This window comes from Labrus bergylta, chromosome 4 (genome assembly GCF_963930695.1).
Source record: "Labrus bergylta chromosome 4, fLabBer1.1, whole genome shotgun sequence".
In the NCBI taxonomy this organism is placed as follows: Eukaryota; Metazoa; Chordata; class Actinopteri; order Labriformes; family Labridae; genus Labrus; species Labrus bergylta.
The window spans coordinates 15,371,768-15,388,328 of NC_089198.1; the positions used below are offsets into that span (position 1 = coordinate 15,371,768).

Here is a 16,561-nt window from a genome sequence, read left to right on the forward strand (position 1 = left end):
AGACAGTATCAGAGACAAGAAAGATATGCAAAGAACATTTGATTCACAGCCAGGATGATGGTATGAGATCTTGAGAAATGGACATGAGTTAAGGTGTAAAGTGGGGAACGAGACTGATACCGATGATTTGATCTGAGCAGCAGTTGAGGAAAAGAAAAAAATTGACATTGTAGGAACCAGAGCGAGGCTGGGCTGCAGTTCCATTGACAACTTGTGAACTGTGAATTGTGGTTTAGGATTCAGCACCAGCACTATGTGCAGCCTGCGGAAGGATGGTTGCTTAAAAAAAATCCCTCATCCAGCAGATGGTTAAAGTACAGTTGTGGATCACTCCACAACTCTTTCTTTAAAAAATGCAGAAAATTAGATTTGAAGTGTGTTGTTACCTGAAGAAATGATTTTTCTCCTCTGGCTGCAGTTAATTAAGTTGATCGTCTCCTTTGCTATCATTACACTAGTGCTCACTAGTGCGAACAGGAGCCTGCAAGGCTATACATCTTTCCCTTTAGCGGGCAGCTGTGGCTCAGTTGGAGTCGTCGTTTGTTTCTCAACTGGAAGGTCGGGTGTTCAATCCCAAGCTCTGCTTTGTCGATATGAATGTGTATGAATAGGATTAATTAATACTGATGGACATGTTACATCATCAGTGTGTGAATGGGTGTGGTCTCGGGTGTAAAAAAGCACTAGTCAAAAGACTAGAAAAGCACTTTACAAGCACAGGTCAGTTTACCATTTAATGTTTTCTATTTCCAAACAGGAAATAGGATAAGACACTGCTCTTTTTTGTTAACTATTTGTGATTAAAGATTAAGGATTAACTCTTCTGACTTTGTTGACCGCATGAGTCTATTTCTATTGATGTTCTCAGGGTAACTTGTTCCGTGGGTCCAGTATTGGGAAAAGTACTTGAAAATCATAGTTGAGTAAAAGATACCGATCACTTGAAAGTTTGTTCGCCAAATGTTAAAGTCACCTTAAAAAAAATTGCTTAGGTCAAAGTCTTTAAGCCAATTAATGTACTTACACATTACGTAAATTCAAGCAGGAAGACTGGTTATATTATCTCACACATTTATTCAATTTCTTCATTCAACTTAACAACTCCCTCTCTACCACTTCCTCTGTCTCCCTGCTCTGGTGATCAGCTGATTTTGGGCGTTTACTCTTTAAGTACAATTCTACAATTCACTTAGCAGACACTTTTATCCAAAGCGACGTACATCAGAGAGTAAGAACAACACAAGGATCTAGAAAAGAGGAAACAATGTCAGTAAGTGCAAACTATTCTTGAGAATGTTCCATGAGAATGAAGTCGTAAATTAGCGAGTTTTAGAGCAGTCTGCGCGAAAATGATGAAAGTAGAACTCTTAAAGTCTTTTCCTCTGCAGACAACTTCCTCCATGTCAGTGTGGTTCTTTCTTCAGTTTCTTCCAGTATCTTTTCAGGGTCCTGATATTTTATGACAATGTGAAGATGATGATGTGCTAAAAGCATTTGTAGTTTCATATCTGCAAAAGTAAACAGCACAACTATTTGTGTCCGTTATAGGTCTGCCTTGTTAAAGTGTCTAATGTGTAGAGCCAGTTTGTGTCCTGTTCATCATTTTACAGATAAACAAGGTCTTGCAAGTTGAAGTGAAAACGTCTCTTGAACTGTTTTTACCAACTACAAGGAAGTAGCCTATTTCCTTATTAGTGAAACCTTTAGGACAAGATGCTCCATGTTTGTCATTTGAGAACAGGATGCTGCTGATGTTCTGATATAGACTAAAATAACGACTTTATTCTTTTATTCTTTAAAGACTTTAAGAGTTCCACTTTCATCATTATGCGCAGGCTGGTCTCGAACTCGTTAATTTCCGAGATTATTCTCGCAAATTTACGACTTTATTCTCGTAAATTTACGACTTTAATCTCATAAATGTATGACTTTATTCTCGTAAATTTACGAGTTTAATCTTGAAATAATTTTTTTTTTTTTTCAACTTGGCCCTAATCCTCTGTCGGAGCAGACAGTATGTCCTCCTTCGACGTTTAGATTCGGTTCCGGAACGGTCTGTATTTGTTTTGACCAGAGGCGGTTTTAAGGCACCCCCACAAGGCCATTTTGGACGTCCCTCAGTACATCAGATTTGTGACCAGTCTCACAACAAACCCACAGGCGTTCAGATAATTGATTCTACCCGACCTAAAACACCTCAGCATTTCACTAAAAATCTCCACGACCAGAAATTTTGTGAAACTAGGATACATCTCTAGGATTTAAATGGAGAGAGGTAAATTTAAGATAAAATGCAGGTTCACATTTCACATTTATTTTTAGTTGATGTCAGATCATTTATGACATAATGGTGATGAACGCTGTTGAAGTTTTGCCTAGGGCCCCAACAGACTCTAGAATCGCCACAAGGAGTGATCGGATGATTTACTATGCAACATTTGCAAGTTGATTATGAGGTAAAAACCTGTGATGAGTAAAAATAATTGTTTATGAAATGTTTTTTTGTGAATTTTTGTAAAATAAAATTGTGACAATACAAAACATGGGGATCAAGGGACATGGTAACTTGTAGGGATGATCCTCCAGCACCACCACGATGATCATATGTTTGGAGAAAGACCACAATTATATATCACTGTTTGTACTAAAAACTAATTTAAAGGTCACACATTATGCAAAATACGTTTTCCATGTTTTTCTAACACTAATATGTTTCCCTAGCTAGTCTACAAACCCCCCAATTATTAAAAAAAAGTCCATCCTGTCCGTCTTTTGCCTGCTCCACTTTCAACAATGTGCTTAAACAGGCCGTTTGGAGATTTTTGGTTTGTGACATCACAAAGGGAATTAAACTCCTCCCCCAGGTGTGTGACAATAAGACAATAAGACATGGTGCAAGAAGGCCCAAGCTTCCTAAACACTTCCTGAGAGGGGCGGGATCGAACACAGGGGCTCATTTGGGGCGGCAGTGGATCAGTCCACAGGGACTTGGGTTGGGAACTGGAGCATCGCCAGTTCAAGTCCCAGCACGGACCAAATCTGGAAGATGGTCTGGCAGCTGGAGAGGCGCCAGGGCACCTCGAGAGGCGCCAGGGCACCTCCCGAGCACCGCAGAGGCGCCCCTGAGCAAGGCACTGAATCCCCAACCTCTCTGGTGCGCTCTCTGCTTAGCAGCTTGTAGCAGCCCCACTCTGACATCTCTTCACTAATGCATGTTCACAGGTCCTGTTTGTGCATGCGTGTGATTCGGGCCTATGTGTGTGAGAAGCATGTCCCTATAAATAACAGATTGTAAATCCGAAATCCTGAAAGAAAAAAAAAACACATTTGCATTTAAAGCTACAGAGCAGGGCAGGGCATGTTTATAGACATGATAAAATACAGTATCAGAGTGGATTTCTAACTATACAGGCATGTTTTGGGTAGCTCTGAGGCTTATTTACACTTCTTGATAAGGAGTTTAATATGAGCATCATGCTGATTGTGACTATATACTCAGGATAAACCATACTTAGTTAATTACCAGACCAGATGTAGGGTCATTTTAGACCTATATACAATCCTCTTTTTCAAAAAATGGACTTTGCCCCCTCTGGCCATTATAAAGAATGCAGGGAACTTTGACATTGGCTTTGATATTCAAGGCTAAAGGTAACTTCCTTCACATGGTTTATTGCTGCTATTGGTCTGTTTATTACACCCCAAAGTCCATCAAGTAAAAAAATAAACTTTGAAGTTTACCAGCGACATCCTCTTCAAACAGTGTTTATGGGATGTTCTCTGGTAGGGTGAAACATTGGTATTCCAGTTGACATATTGTTTCAGCACTGGACAAAACAATAATTTACCATACATGAAACGTAGAGGAGCATCTGTTTACAGTTGTGGCAGAAGACCTAAAAAGGACATCCTCTGTTAGCTCATTTATCCTCACCATTCTTCATTAGATAGAGTGGTCAGGGGAGTGCATGTAATAAGATTCATGTCACCAACAGAATCATTTACAACACCCTGCTAAATCCATTTTTATTAAGAAATGTTGCACATTTTCTTTTTGGGGACAGGGTTAGTCAGAGTATAATTGTTACACTGACAAGACATCAGTATTGATTTAACTAACTGCTTGGTGGTTATAGGCAACACAATCTTATTTCCTCCAGGAAAATAATGAATGTTTGAAAACATTGTTCTTGTCCTTGAAATGTCTTACAGTTCTGCTTCATGACTTCATCCATCCTGCCTCATCCATCCTTTATAATCATTACTGGTTTATTCTTCATCTTCATCAACACCATACTGTGATGTGTCTTCTAATTCTAACAACTTATTTCAGCTCATTTAAACAAAAAGCACAATCTCAAGAGATAAATATATCTGTTTGCCGTTTGAAATAAACACAACAAAAGAACTCATAGATCATTGGAGGAAGTACTTTTGCTACCTAAAGGGGTTGTTTTCAAATCCTTACTGGATTGGATGTGCACTTAATTAGGTTTGGTAGTCGTGTGTTTTATGCTTAATTACCGCTTGTATATTAAAAAACACAGATGCAATGGTGATGTAATGTGATGACATTATTTTTTGTCTTTCATTTTTTCATAGTTTATTGTTACGTTCCCCCAGATGGCTGGAGGATGAGAGGAATAACAATAACATCAAACCCAGTGAAAAGAAGGAGGAATTAAGTAAGCACATTTTAAAGGACATATTTACAAACTAAAGGAAAATGTACAACACAAAAGCAAGCTTCTTTCATAAAACGCAAAACCAAAGAGAGGCGAGTCTTTGATTAGCCAAGTCCAAAAAAACGAATAGTCCAAAATACAACTAAGGAAACGCAGAACTGTCGTTGTTACCAGCTGTTACCCCCCTGCCCTCCCTTCCTCCACATTGAGTGCAACGACAGAAACATTCGTATTCCTGTGTAGCAGTATGAATTACTATAATATTAAATAATATATATATATATATATAAAATGGCTTTACTAATTCATAAGGACAATCATTTATAGTTAACGCCTTACTGAGTAAATGGGAAAATGTAAGGGTCTTGAAAAATAGGAAAAGAATAAAAAAAGAAAAAAACTTGAATGAAAAAAAGAAGAGTGTAAACTTAAACACAGGAGGACATAATGATGAGAGTGAGGACTGAGGTGATTCAGTTCATTATCAGTTTGTTATGTAAACTCCTTTTTCTGAAACAAGGTTTTATTCATCAGTGACTTTGTATTTGATTCCTAAAGGTCACATACTGTACATTAAGGATCACTACAGTCAAATACTGTATGTCATAATGTGCAACATAAAGACGTATGAAGAACAGTCGCTTCTACTGTACAATCTTTGCATTATTTAATTATAGCATTCTCTATTGATACGCTTTTGGGTGTTTTTTTTTTTCATTCTTATAAGTAAACAAATGAAACACAATTTGGAAACAAGGCTAATATTGTGTCTCACAATATATGCTGTCACAAACTGTCTCAAAGAAAAGGTGACAAAGAAGGGCTATCCCACATGAAACAAGGTTTAAAGGAAGTTAATTTATTATAAAGGAAAGTTATAACAACCATAAGTATGTCTGATAAATCAGTCATATAATGGATGAGTGGAGTGTAAACCAAACCAGCTGGTGGAGGACCGGGAGGAAGATAGTGGAAGCCACTGAGGCCTGATGGACTCAGGTGTACTGAACAGATGTCCTTCCTGACTCCGCCTACTGTCTGCCAAGCCAGGAAACCAAACCAAACACATAGACAGAGACAGAGAGCAGGACATCACCCACACCCTTTAAAAAAGCTTCCACTCTCACCAGCTTAGCCTAATAGGAATAATGAATCGTAAATAATGGCATTCACCAAAAATACATCTTTTTTCTTTTAACACTTTAAACATAGATAGCATCACTATTACTTTTAGACTCACGTCAGATCTAATCTCCTTATAGGCAACAGAAGTGCACCGATTAAAAATGTACAACCTTTGATTAAAGGTGCAGTCTGTAGATTTGTTGGTGAAAGTTGAAAGTTGGAGAAGTTAAACAATTATATGCTATATTTTCTGAATTAAATACTGAAATGGGTCCCTGGAACACTGTTTGGAGCTAAAAAGCGACCAGGAGAGTTACGCTTTCACTCTTGCAGGCCCACCACCATAACTTCTCGCGTAGCTTTTTATCTTCAAACAGGGTTCCACGGACCAAATTTTCCTCTGGCGACAATTTGTGTATAGAGTTAAGAACGAGTTATGAATCTGCACATTTCTCCAACTTTTAAACTTCTCTACCAAAACTACATAGTGCACCTTTAAGAATCCATTTATTACAGTCATCCTTTCACATAAAACAGATGGCAGTGCAGCGGTATGATAATTAAGGGGCATGTGATGCGAGAGGACTTTTTGAATTAAAATATTAGTTCTACCTAAATTGAGATTGTCTAAGAAAAGGTTTACTGTCCACACATAGAAGTGTCTCAAGACTGAAGGCGGCAGCATCCCCAGTCCTTATTGATTTATGTAAGAGCGAGAAGAAACAGAGGGGATTGTGGTTAAAAGAGATAGCTCCAAAAACAGTATGATTTAGCAAAGCCCGATTCCATTACACGCTCAGTTTTATTCTTCTTATGTGAAGTGGTGTTTGGAAAAAGTCAAACAATATTTATGTAGAAATTTGATAATATTCTCTGTGGAGGCTTAAATGCCTGAAGAAGCAGAAATTTAGAAGAATGATAAAAAAAATAAAAAAAAAACATATTTATTACAGTTACTTTATGAGATGAGGAAAAAGAAGTTAAAGCCAAGGAGTTGCTTTAAAAGAACTGCATACATTGTGATATAAATGAATTGTGAACACTATCAAAAAACAAGGTTTATTTTTTTTAAAGATAACATTAAAAAGTAAACAATGTAATAAAAAAAACTGTAACATACAAGTAGCTGAAAAAAAAAAACGACGAGCGTACAGGTAACAGATAAGTGTGAACAACATGTGTCTGAATATTCAGCAGAAGAAACAGCCCAGGCTTTAGCACTCTGAGTACTTTGAGAAGAAACTAGCGAAAACAAAACGCAGAAAAAGAATATTCCAGTTGTGAGAGAGGCTTCAAAACAGCTCCCTGAGATAAATGTACGGGGTATAAAGGCTGTCATCTTATTCTCACCCGTCTAAACGTTTCATGTTTCAGAGGTTTTTGGGACAGTACTGCTTCTCAAAGCGTGCGACATCAAACTTCCGGAGGCAGCCTTTGTAGTTCATGTAGCGGACCTTTCCAAAGACGGGTCTCTCTGCCCAGCCCTGGTCATGGATGCCACATATAGACCACATGCAGCCTACAGGAGGACAACACAGTGCGGAGAGCATCAATATTTGAGATAACATAACTCAGTAGATCAGTGTCTTCATTGCACAAATGAGAATTGTGACCTTACCGACGAAACCGTTGGGGTCCTGGCCATCCAGACTGTAGCGGTCGTTTAGGTACAGAGCGGTTGAGAGCGCCTCCTCTGGTGAGGACGTCCACTCCAGGATCTTTTTGGCCCAGTACATTCTCAAGAAACCGTGCATCTTCCCCTCACTGACCATCTGGTACTAAAGGAAACATGCAACAAACGGTTGTAAGTAACAAACATTGACACATACCTGTGAGAACACCTCCTATGCCTTAGACTCAATGTCGTACCTGAGCTCCATTCCAGAGCTTGTCATGAGACTTTGCTTTCTCCAGCTGCTCACGTGTGTAGAGATACGGCCTCTTGTCTTTGGCATGATCCTTTAAGGTCTTCTGAGCCCACTCATATGCACCTGAGTTTGACAAACACACACACGCTTTAGATACAAAAATACTAAGACTTAAGAAGAAGAGACGATACGTTTCTGGAGTGAAATCCTTTCAAATAACCAGATATCTCATCTGAATAATGTCACTGATGAAGAGTAGTTTTCTAACATAGTTGATAGTACGTGATTTAATGAGATCTGGACTGACCATCCACACTGTCGTATTTCTTGTTGTAGAAGCAGAAGTTATCAGTCAGCTCTCTGCGCACCACCAGCTCCTCAATGTAGGAGGCGACTGTGACGCCTGCCGTCTTCCCGCTGTGCTGAACCTGCAGGGCCACGCGCTGCGCTGACAGGTGGCCTAATGGAAAGAAGAAGAAGAGATGGTTGGAAAAAGAGACTGATACAGATGGACATGATTGGGAGATTTGAGAAACTTGAAGTGCTAACATATTCTATAACATGATATCATGGCTGCTCACTCTGAACATTAAACAATAGCATGTTGTTGTAAATGAAAAAGCAGGTATGAGGGACTCTCTGGAGGTCCATGATCATGAAGCTGACAGTGGGGAGTGAGTTAAAAATGAATCAATTGGCACTGTGGGAAATTGTGTCCTGCTGTGATTTATGGCAAAGTAGACAGTATTGTGGATTGCACTGTGCTATCAAACTAAATGTACTATTGTACTTAAAGCTCCTGTGAGGAACCTGCAGTTTGTGTCCAATTTTGCAAACTCTGTGAACAAAGCAATACCTCTTATCAATCAATATCCATACTCTCATCTCCACCCCTCTTTACAGAAATCTCTGCCTGCTTTCTTTAACAATCAGATATATCACTCAAGAGACCTTGATGTGGAATTTCAACAGCTAAACACTGTCTTACACCCGCCCACCAGCACCGTTTCAGGCATTAAAGGTTATTTTATGAATCTAATCAAACTTGTGGGTGACGGGGTATCTTGCTTATGTCAGTCGTAAAGATACATCATTATTATTTTCAGTCAGTTTTATTCCCAGTTAAAAAACTCATCATAATTGCTTGAATCTGTTGTTTTTATTTTGAGTAAGGTTTAGATTAAGAACAGCTTAGTTCTACATTAGTCTGTACATTTTGCTTTTTAATAAATAATAACCTTGCACGTGTGGTTGAGCTGATGCCTGACAAGTTGACATTGTGAAAATAAGACATGGTAACAAAGATTACACTGATTTACCAAATAGCTGGGTCGTCGATACTGAAAGTAGTAGACGTTTTAGTTCTCGGACAAAGGTTCAAAGCTAATCAAAGAGGGACAAATCATTCTTAAGTCATGACCGTGGGAGCATTTCTGAGATCAACTTTTGTCCCCCCCTGACATACTGTATTCACTTAACAGACACTATCTGCAGAGCTACTGACCGAAGCGGATCCAGGGGGAGAGCTGGCTGAGTGCATGAGCGTTTGGGTCGTTGCGTTTGGTGTCAAACAGTTTAAGGCGTACATCAATGAAGGACTCCAACATGGCCACCCCTGCCTTGGTGCCTGGCTTGGCCCAATCTGTCTCTCCAACTTTTGTGTCAACCTTCAAGGAGGCCAAAGTCTCGTCCCAGTCGATGGGCTGTACGGGGAAGTTCAGAGAAAAGAGAACAATTCAGCAGAGGTTACGGCCGACAGTGATGCGCTTAGAATATACATGAGAGAAAACTTCAAAAAGGGAGGCAAGGAGAGTCCAGGGACTTTCACCTAGTGCATGAAATCAGGAGAGTCAAACCAGTGAGTTTTATTTTTTATATGTAAATACATGCTGCTGTTTTTATCCTGCACTACAACGGGCCAAATGCAACGAAATTTCGTTCTTATCTGCACTGTAAAATACAAGTTTGAATGACAATAAAGAAAGTCTAAGTCTAAGATATCAATCATGGCAATAAGGGGATTTACCCCTGCAGCTTTAATATCCAGTGTTGGGAAGGAAGCTTAAACTTTCAGACAGTCAACAAAAGTCTTCCATTTATATTCCGAGATCAATACATAATGAGCAGAGGAGGGGGGTTCAAGGTTAAGAAAAATGTGCTTTATAGTTTTTTGATACTCCACATCAATGAGCCGCCTGACAGCTCACTTTTCCATTACATAACATTGATCTAAAAAAATATATATATATATTGTCAGGAGTGTTATGATTCTGTCATCACCACTTTTTCCAAAAGTCCTTGAAGGTGAAACCAAAAAAACACAACTATGAGAGTTTATTTTTCTCCTGAACTTCATGTGTTCCTTAAAATTCACAAGGTGCCTTTTGCTGTCGCTGCGTCACTTACTTTGGCGGTTCTCGTTGCCGTGTAGGGGTGTTGCTCTACCAGAGGAAGGTCAGTGAGGTACTCTGGCAAAAGCTTGGTAATCTTTCCTCTGATTGTCCTGGCAGCATACTCAAGTTTGGGTGATGCTACCCAGCAGGGAACAATATTGTGGGCATCAACCTAAAAAGGAAAATAGGGTTTACTCATACGACAGAAAATCAAGAGATTCTAACAGGAAATGCATGAAACAAGCAGAAAATTGAAAGGCGGTCTTTAGAATCGTTTCCCTATTTTGCCTTGTGAACCAATGTATTGCAGACACAAAAATACAGAAAGGCAATTAAAAAACTGATCTCCTTGTCAGAGATTTCTACCTGTATGAGGGGGATGTCTTTCGGGAGCAGGTTTTTGACATCCTCTAACCACTGCATCTGCTCCCTGAGCGGGCAGAAGTCTGTCACCACCGCCCCCAGGCCGCGGTCGGAGACAAAGCCGGGGAGAACTTCCCCCGCTGAACCGTGCAGCAAGTGGAACTGGATGTCCAGGGTTTTGCATTCCTGTTTGGTAGAGACAGAGAGAAAGCCATTATGGAATATGTGGTGGGTTTAATTACTTGGATCACAATCCACTAAAAATGGATTTCATGCGTACAGTGTAACTGAATTGCGTAGTCCCAACCATCACCAATTTACAATCTGTAATGTTTTAACATTAGGCATTAGTATAACATGAGGCAACCACCTGTCTGGTGGATTTTTGAATTGAATAAATGTAACATAATGAATTTAGTTTGAATCAAAATGTACATACTAACTACTGGTATTTCTAGCTGTAGTCGGTGTGATTGAAAATAAAGTATTAATATATACCTCTGCAACTTCCTTTAGACCTTTGAGCATAAAGCTGAAATGTCTCAGAGTGGAGAGTTCTGATTTGGGGACGACCAGGCAGAAACAGATGTGCAGAGGAAGGTTCTCCTTCACAGCAAGCTGCTGTGCATGGATCAGTGCCCAATTATCTAAAAACACAAAAGGGAAAAGACAAAACACATGTTGCATTGAGACACACAGAAAACGGGAGCTTGGACAGTTAAAAGTACAAGCTCAATCAGGTCTCTCACTGCACATCTGGCAGAGGGTTACAGTGGTTACCTTGTACTCTCTGGTCTCTTGACATCCAGTACAGGACACCCTTCGAGCCCTGCTTTACATCTTCAGCCTTAGAAACAAAACGCAGGCGTTTCTTGTTGAATTTCATGTCCTTCTTCTCTGTCCTCTGCTGCTTCAGATGGTCCTGCAGCCAACCTCCAGCTCTTTCCTGTTTCTCCTCCTTACAGGGCGCCTGCTTCTGCTGTTTGGCACTGGGCTCTTTGGCTGCAGATGTTGGTGCCTTGCGTTTCTTGCCTGACATGACGCTTTGACTGGTTAATGGCTCGGTCCGGTAGAAGAAGACGAATGTGGATCTCTTACTCCTTTGTGACAAAAGGCTCAAGAAATGCTCCGGTGCAAACGGCAAGGCTGCTCTGTCGGTAAATCAAAACGGAAAAGGTGAGAAACTATGCAGGATGCATTTGAAAAACACGACGACGTAGAAAAACGTTCATTCAAACAACGAATCGTGTAGAAAATAGCTTACCTTCTTAAAAAGTAACGCAACATGCGATGAAAGCAATAAGATTAGGTCTGTAAGAGGCCACAGTCCCGGGTAAGGGAAACACGTTAGCACACACCGTTTTTTCTTTATACAACCGGTTACATGAGCGCGCTTGTTTAGGTTTTGTAACGATACTATTTTTGATGTATTCAACTACATTTCCCACAATGCAATTGGAAGTCTCTACGGAGCATGCGCCGCGCCGTTTACGTTCGGGGAGATTCATGTGCGTTGTAGCGTAGTCACAATAAGAAGAGACGGTTTAGAGCCATTATCGTGTTTTTTTCTCCTTTCACTCAGGATTGTTTGTCGTGTTGTTTAAGTATGAACAGAGGTGAGGTTACAGCAGGGCGCGGGAGAAAAACAGTGGTCCCAGATAAAGTCGACATGTCATTAGGTAAGGTGGACGCTGACACAAACGTTACCAAAATAGACTACCAGCTAATGTTAGCCTCTTGCTAGCTCGTATGCTAACTTGCTAAATAGAGCTCAGTGCAGTCGCCCTTGTTTATCATTGCTCGTGTGTTAAATTTAACAGATGACATCATTCGGTTGAACAAGAAAGAGCAGCAGCAGCAGTTTAAAAGAAGACAGACAACTGTTACTCGACGACCAGTGAAGAAGAAAGGCCGTTTAATTCAAGGAAAGGGAGTTTCGTTTGGGACTGGTGGACCCGTCCAGAGAGGTGTGTCTCCACGTCTACTTGCTTAAAATGTGACTTTCCCTCTGTTCCAAACAAGTCTGTGCGCTGCTAACACCGCTGTCATTATCGTTATAAGGAGGTGGAGCAGTACCTAAATTAAGAAACAGGAGGGTCCCTCCCCTGTTGCCGGGGCGACGACGAGGTCAGGGGGTCATCACAGGACTGGCAGCCAGAAGGCCGACTGCACTGCTCAAACGAGTCGGCACACTGAACAGATCAGCAGTGAACCAGGTAATGTAGGACATGCTGGAGTTGACTTTATGTGGACTGACAGTGGCATGAAACTTGGAAGTTACAATGCACTGACGTGTATGAGGGATTATACTTGTAATGAATAAAAAGAGAGCATTTGCCCTGAATGACAGCCTTGTTGCTTTATTTCCCACCTGGAGTCTTTTAGGTGTCTGCATAAGATACATTATTTCGAGATCATGATATAGAACATGCATCCGTCTTAATTCTGCTGTTAGTGTAACCTGTGTCATCTTAAAAAAAACACGCTGGTTAAGTGTTGCACCTTCCTAAAGAAAATCTTGTACTAGTTAGTGGAAAGCGTTCTATTTATAATACAGAAGAAGTTACATTGTGTGCTTCTGGTATCACACTTCAGACCTTGGGCATCATTTCTTTTTAGTATGTTGACCCACGCCTGGCTAATTTGCCTATCCTACAAACAAGCACACCAACACACCATACTCTTCCTGCTTCAGTGACCCGACCCTCATCACTCCCCCGCGGCTCAGTGTTCTCCACATCCTGTCACCTGGCAACAGCACCAGCTGCTTTTTTGCTAAGTCATTACCTCTTCGGTTAACTGCCTTCGACAATCTTAGAAACTTTTCCATGTTGTTATTGAGGTTAGAGGGGCTTGAGAAGAATATGCAGCAAACTTTATCCCACCACAGCATCTTTTAATATAAAATATGATTTTGTGCATACAGAACTTCAAGTTTAGCATTTTACAGACAAGATCCAAGCTAACTGTGTTGAATAGTTTGTGTTTCTCACTGATTTACTCGTCTCCTTTAAGAGGTTAATGATGAAGCAATTGTTCAGAAAGTAATTCGCTGATTTAATTTGAATAAAATATAGACCACGTATTACTTAAATTATACACATGGATTAACCAATGCTGTGAAATCTATCTATCTGTTAATGTACACTACCTAACCTTTCGATAATGGAGTATCTTTCCTCCACTACGCTTCCTTTTTTTTTTTAGAAAACAAGACAGAAAACAAAGCCCTTCATTCAACGTCCTGAAGCACAGTACAGGAAGCCAGAGGTACAGAGGAGGCCGTACAGGCAACCCGATCAACAGAGAGGCCAGAATACAACATCTGTCAGGAGACCATTTCGGCTACAGCGACGGTGAGAGTAAATCCCAACAGCTAGTATGATGCACTTGAGCAAGTGTAAAATTAGGATCATTCTTGGGAGTATTGCAGAAACCTAACGTCTGGATTTTTTATATTTCCCTAAACACAAAGTGCATTATGATGCGTTATGTAAAGAGTTTGATTTCAAGAAGGTGGACTAAGGATGTTGGACACATGGAAATTTGCTTCTTGATCTGGTAAACTGTGTTGTGTTCATGGTTACACTCACCATGCTGTATTTAAGTTCTTTTATGTTGCACGTGTGCAGACCACTGCCCCCTGTCCAGCAGACGCAGAGAGAAGCACGCCAGGCCACGTTTCTTTTTCGCAGAGGACTCAAGGTACACAATGGCTGTGGGCTACTGAGAGTTGTTAAATGATGCATTTGTTGGGTCATCAGTGTGTCTGGGCTTTTGAGGACTTAAGTATTTAATTAAACAATTTCCAAATGTTATTATTCTTTAGTGTTTATTTTCTCATGGGCTTGTTACAGGTACAGGCCCAAGTGCAAAAGCCAAATCCCCGTTCTCCTCCAGCCAGAACTAGACAGTGAGTATTATCTTACCTCAGTTAGTTTGTTTTGTCTTGTTTGCTCTGTTTTGTGTACATGTGTGAGGAAGAGGAAATGTTATTGAGGATATGAATCATTTGGATGGGAAAAAAGACCATTGTTTGCCATTTAACAGTCTGTGTTTCTTTTGTTCCTTTTGATTGTATTTATTTCATTTTAAAGATTGATTTTGGGGCTTTTTTGGCCCTTCTACGATAGGACAGCTGTAGAGAGACGGGAATTGTGGGGAGAGAGGGAGTGAGGGATGACATGCACCAAACTGGGGCAGGATCGGGAGTTGAACCAGTGCAATTAGGATTTTAGCATTTCTACATGATGCATCCACTCCTCCAACTGAGCTTAACCTGCACTCCATTTCTTGTGTTCATGTGACATTGTCACACTACTCTTTTTATCCACAAGGTGGCGGACATCAACAACCAACAGCGGAATCTTGACTGTTTCAATCGACAATCCAACAGCCCTGACTCAGCCTGAGTAAATATCACAAACTGCACGTCTACAACCTTTGTCATATTACAGAAAGTTATTTCTGAACCACTTTTTTATTTGTAATAACTACAGTGCGGGTTTATCATATTACATTTTAAGGAAATATATATAAAGTATAAATAGATATAGAGGGATATAAAGATATGATGTTGATTATGACAATGACACCGAGCTTAACAATCAAGACACTAGCAGGTAGAAGTGACGGTGTGACTTCTGTGTAGGCCTCCCTCTGCTTGGACGCTGCACCCTCCAGTTCCCAGCTCTACTCCTGTCAAAGTGGAAACTGAAGAGAAGAAAATACCAAAAGGAGTGCCTCTGCAATTTGACATCAACAGTGTTGGAAAACCAGTGAGAGCATTCTACTTTGTTTTATGCTAAATGGTTTTTATAAGAATACAAGTATGGCTTAGCTAATTTACAATGGGTCTGTACAGTCCATCAAAAACAACAACAAATACACAAGTGACAGTTTAGAGCCTGAACCTCGCTATAAATACTTACATTTAAACCTCAAAACTAAACGATAAATCAGACAGAACAATGCATGATGTAATACTTAAATTCAATAAACCATATCGATCAGTACAACATGAGCCCATTTCAAAACTTAACGTAAAATGGTCCCAGTTAGGATCCAGTTTGAGATTTGCAGGTAAACTATTACGCCAAACATTAGCTGTATGTCAAAATGAGGATTTCTGGAAGTGGGGACACAGAAGTCCTATTTAGATTTTTTATGTATTACTGACCTTGAAACTTTCAGTGGAACCTCAAGGTCACTGACTACATGAGGACCCTGATTGTGTTTTCAGATACAAGGTCAGCACATTGGTTAAAATTGTCAGAAACTTGCACATTTATTATCTTAAGGTGGCGAAGATGCGATCTAAAAGCCTTCCTGTCTAAACTTTAAATTACTTAATTGTTTAACATTATAAAAATAATTAAATATTTTCAAGCCACCAAAGGACCTTTTCTTCAAATATTATTACCATATAGTCTTCAAAATATTGCTGAACCCTGTATGTTAATATGTTTGTGTTTTCATTCCTGTAGCAAACATCGCTGACCTTGAATGAGCGATTCCGCATCCTAAAGGATCAGCGCACGGCCACAGCCCACAGCAATAAAGGCAGCAGGTTTGTAACCGTGGGTTAAAGGGAAAAAAAAGACGGTAACACTTGGCAGCCCCTTTGGTCCTGCTTAGACACACGGTGGACTTGACCTTTGTGATGGATGGGATGTGTTACCCACTGACTAAAGGGAAGGAGTGAAACAGTGGGATGAATGAGTTCAGCCTGCACAGCTGTGAGAACTGAAGTGTCAAACGAGGAGATTGTTTAAAAATAATTTCCCATTCATTGTCCATATCATTGTACTCCGCTGTTTGTATTGTGGACATCCTAACCTGGGAAGGAAAGAGCTTTTTTGTTCCCTCTGGACTTGGAACTGTGGACACTGCTCAGACATATTTGTTTTAAAGAGAGGACTGCTATGTATTTGCTGAGGTGGGGATGGATGTTCAGAGTAACCTTTTTGACATTTTTCAAAATTATTTTGTAAAGTTTGTTCCAATAAAGGAGTTTCTCTTACAGTATTTGGTTGAGCCTGAAATGTAAAAAAAAAAAAAATCAACAAATGCAATATCATTTTTTTTTATGTCCACAAGAGGGGGAATATTGTTTCTAAACCCACTG

At 40.0% G+C, this 16,561-nt stretch overlaps 2 protein-coding genes across 3 annotated transcripts; one reads left to right on the forward strand and one right to left on the reverse strand.

Moving 5' to 3' along the window:
* Positions 1-5,523: 5,523 nt before the first annotated feature.
* Positions 5,524-11,857, reverse strand: cpdp (CPD photolyase). Of its 2 annotated transcripts, none has more exons than XM_020650969.3 (10): positions 11,699-11,857; positions 11,215-11,585; positions 10,933-11,081; positions 10,438-10,620; positions 10,085-10,243; positions 9,183-9,381; positions 7,986-8,138; positions 7,680-7,801; positions 7,429-7,588; positions 5,524-7,329 (listed from the first exon to the last, which is right to left on the reverse strand). In XM_020650969.3, exons 1-10 carry the CDS (start codon positions 11,719-11,721, stop codon positions 7,181-7,183), a joined length of 1,668 nt encoding a protein of 555 aa, XP_020506625.2. In that variant the 5' UTR covers positions 11,722-11,857; the 3' UTR covers positions 5,524-7,180. The 2 variants fall into 2 exon arrangements, with proteins under 2 accessions (XP_020506625.2, XP_020506634.2); XM_020650978.3 differs by having other exon boundaries at positions 11,215-11,580; positions 11,699-11,852.
* Positions 11,858-11,916: 59 nt separating this feature from the next.
* LOC109996720 (UAP56-interacting factor) lies at positions 11,917-16,461 on the forward strand. The gene is made up of 9 exons (XM_020650990.3): positions 11,917-12,113; positions 12,255-12,401; positions 12,496-12,650; positions 13,642-13,790; positions 14,067-14,139; positions 14,292-14,347; positions 14,772-14,846; positions 15,086-15,212; positions 15,921-16,461. Exons 1-9 carry the CDS (start codon positions 12,041-12,043, stop codon positions 16,020-16,022), a joined length of 957 nt encoding a protein of 318 aa, XP_020506646.2. The 5' UTR covers positions 11,917-12,040; the 3' UTR covers positions 16,023-16,461.
* Positions 16,462-16,561: the final 100 nt, after the last annotated feature.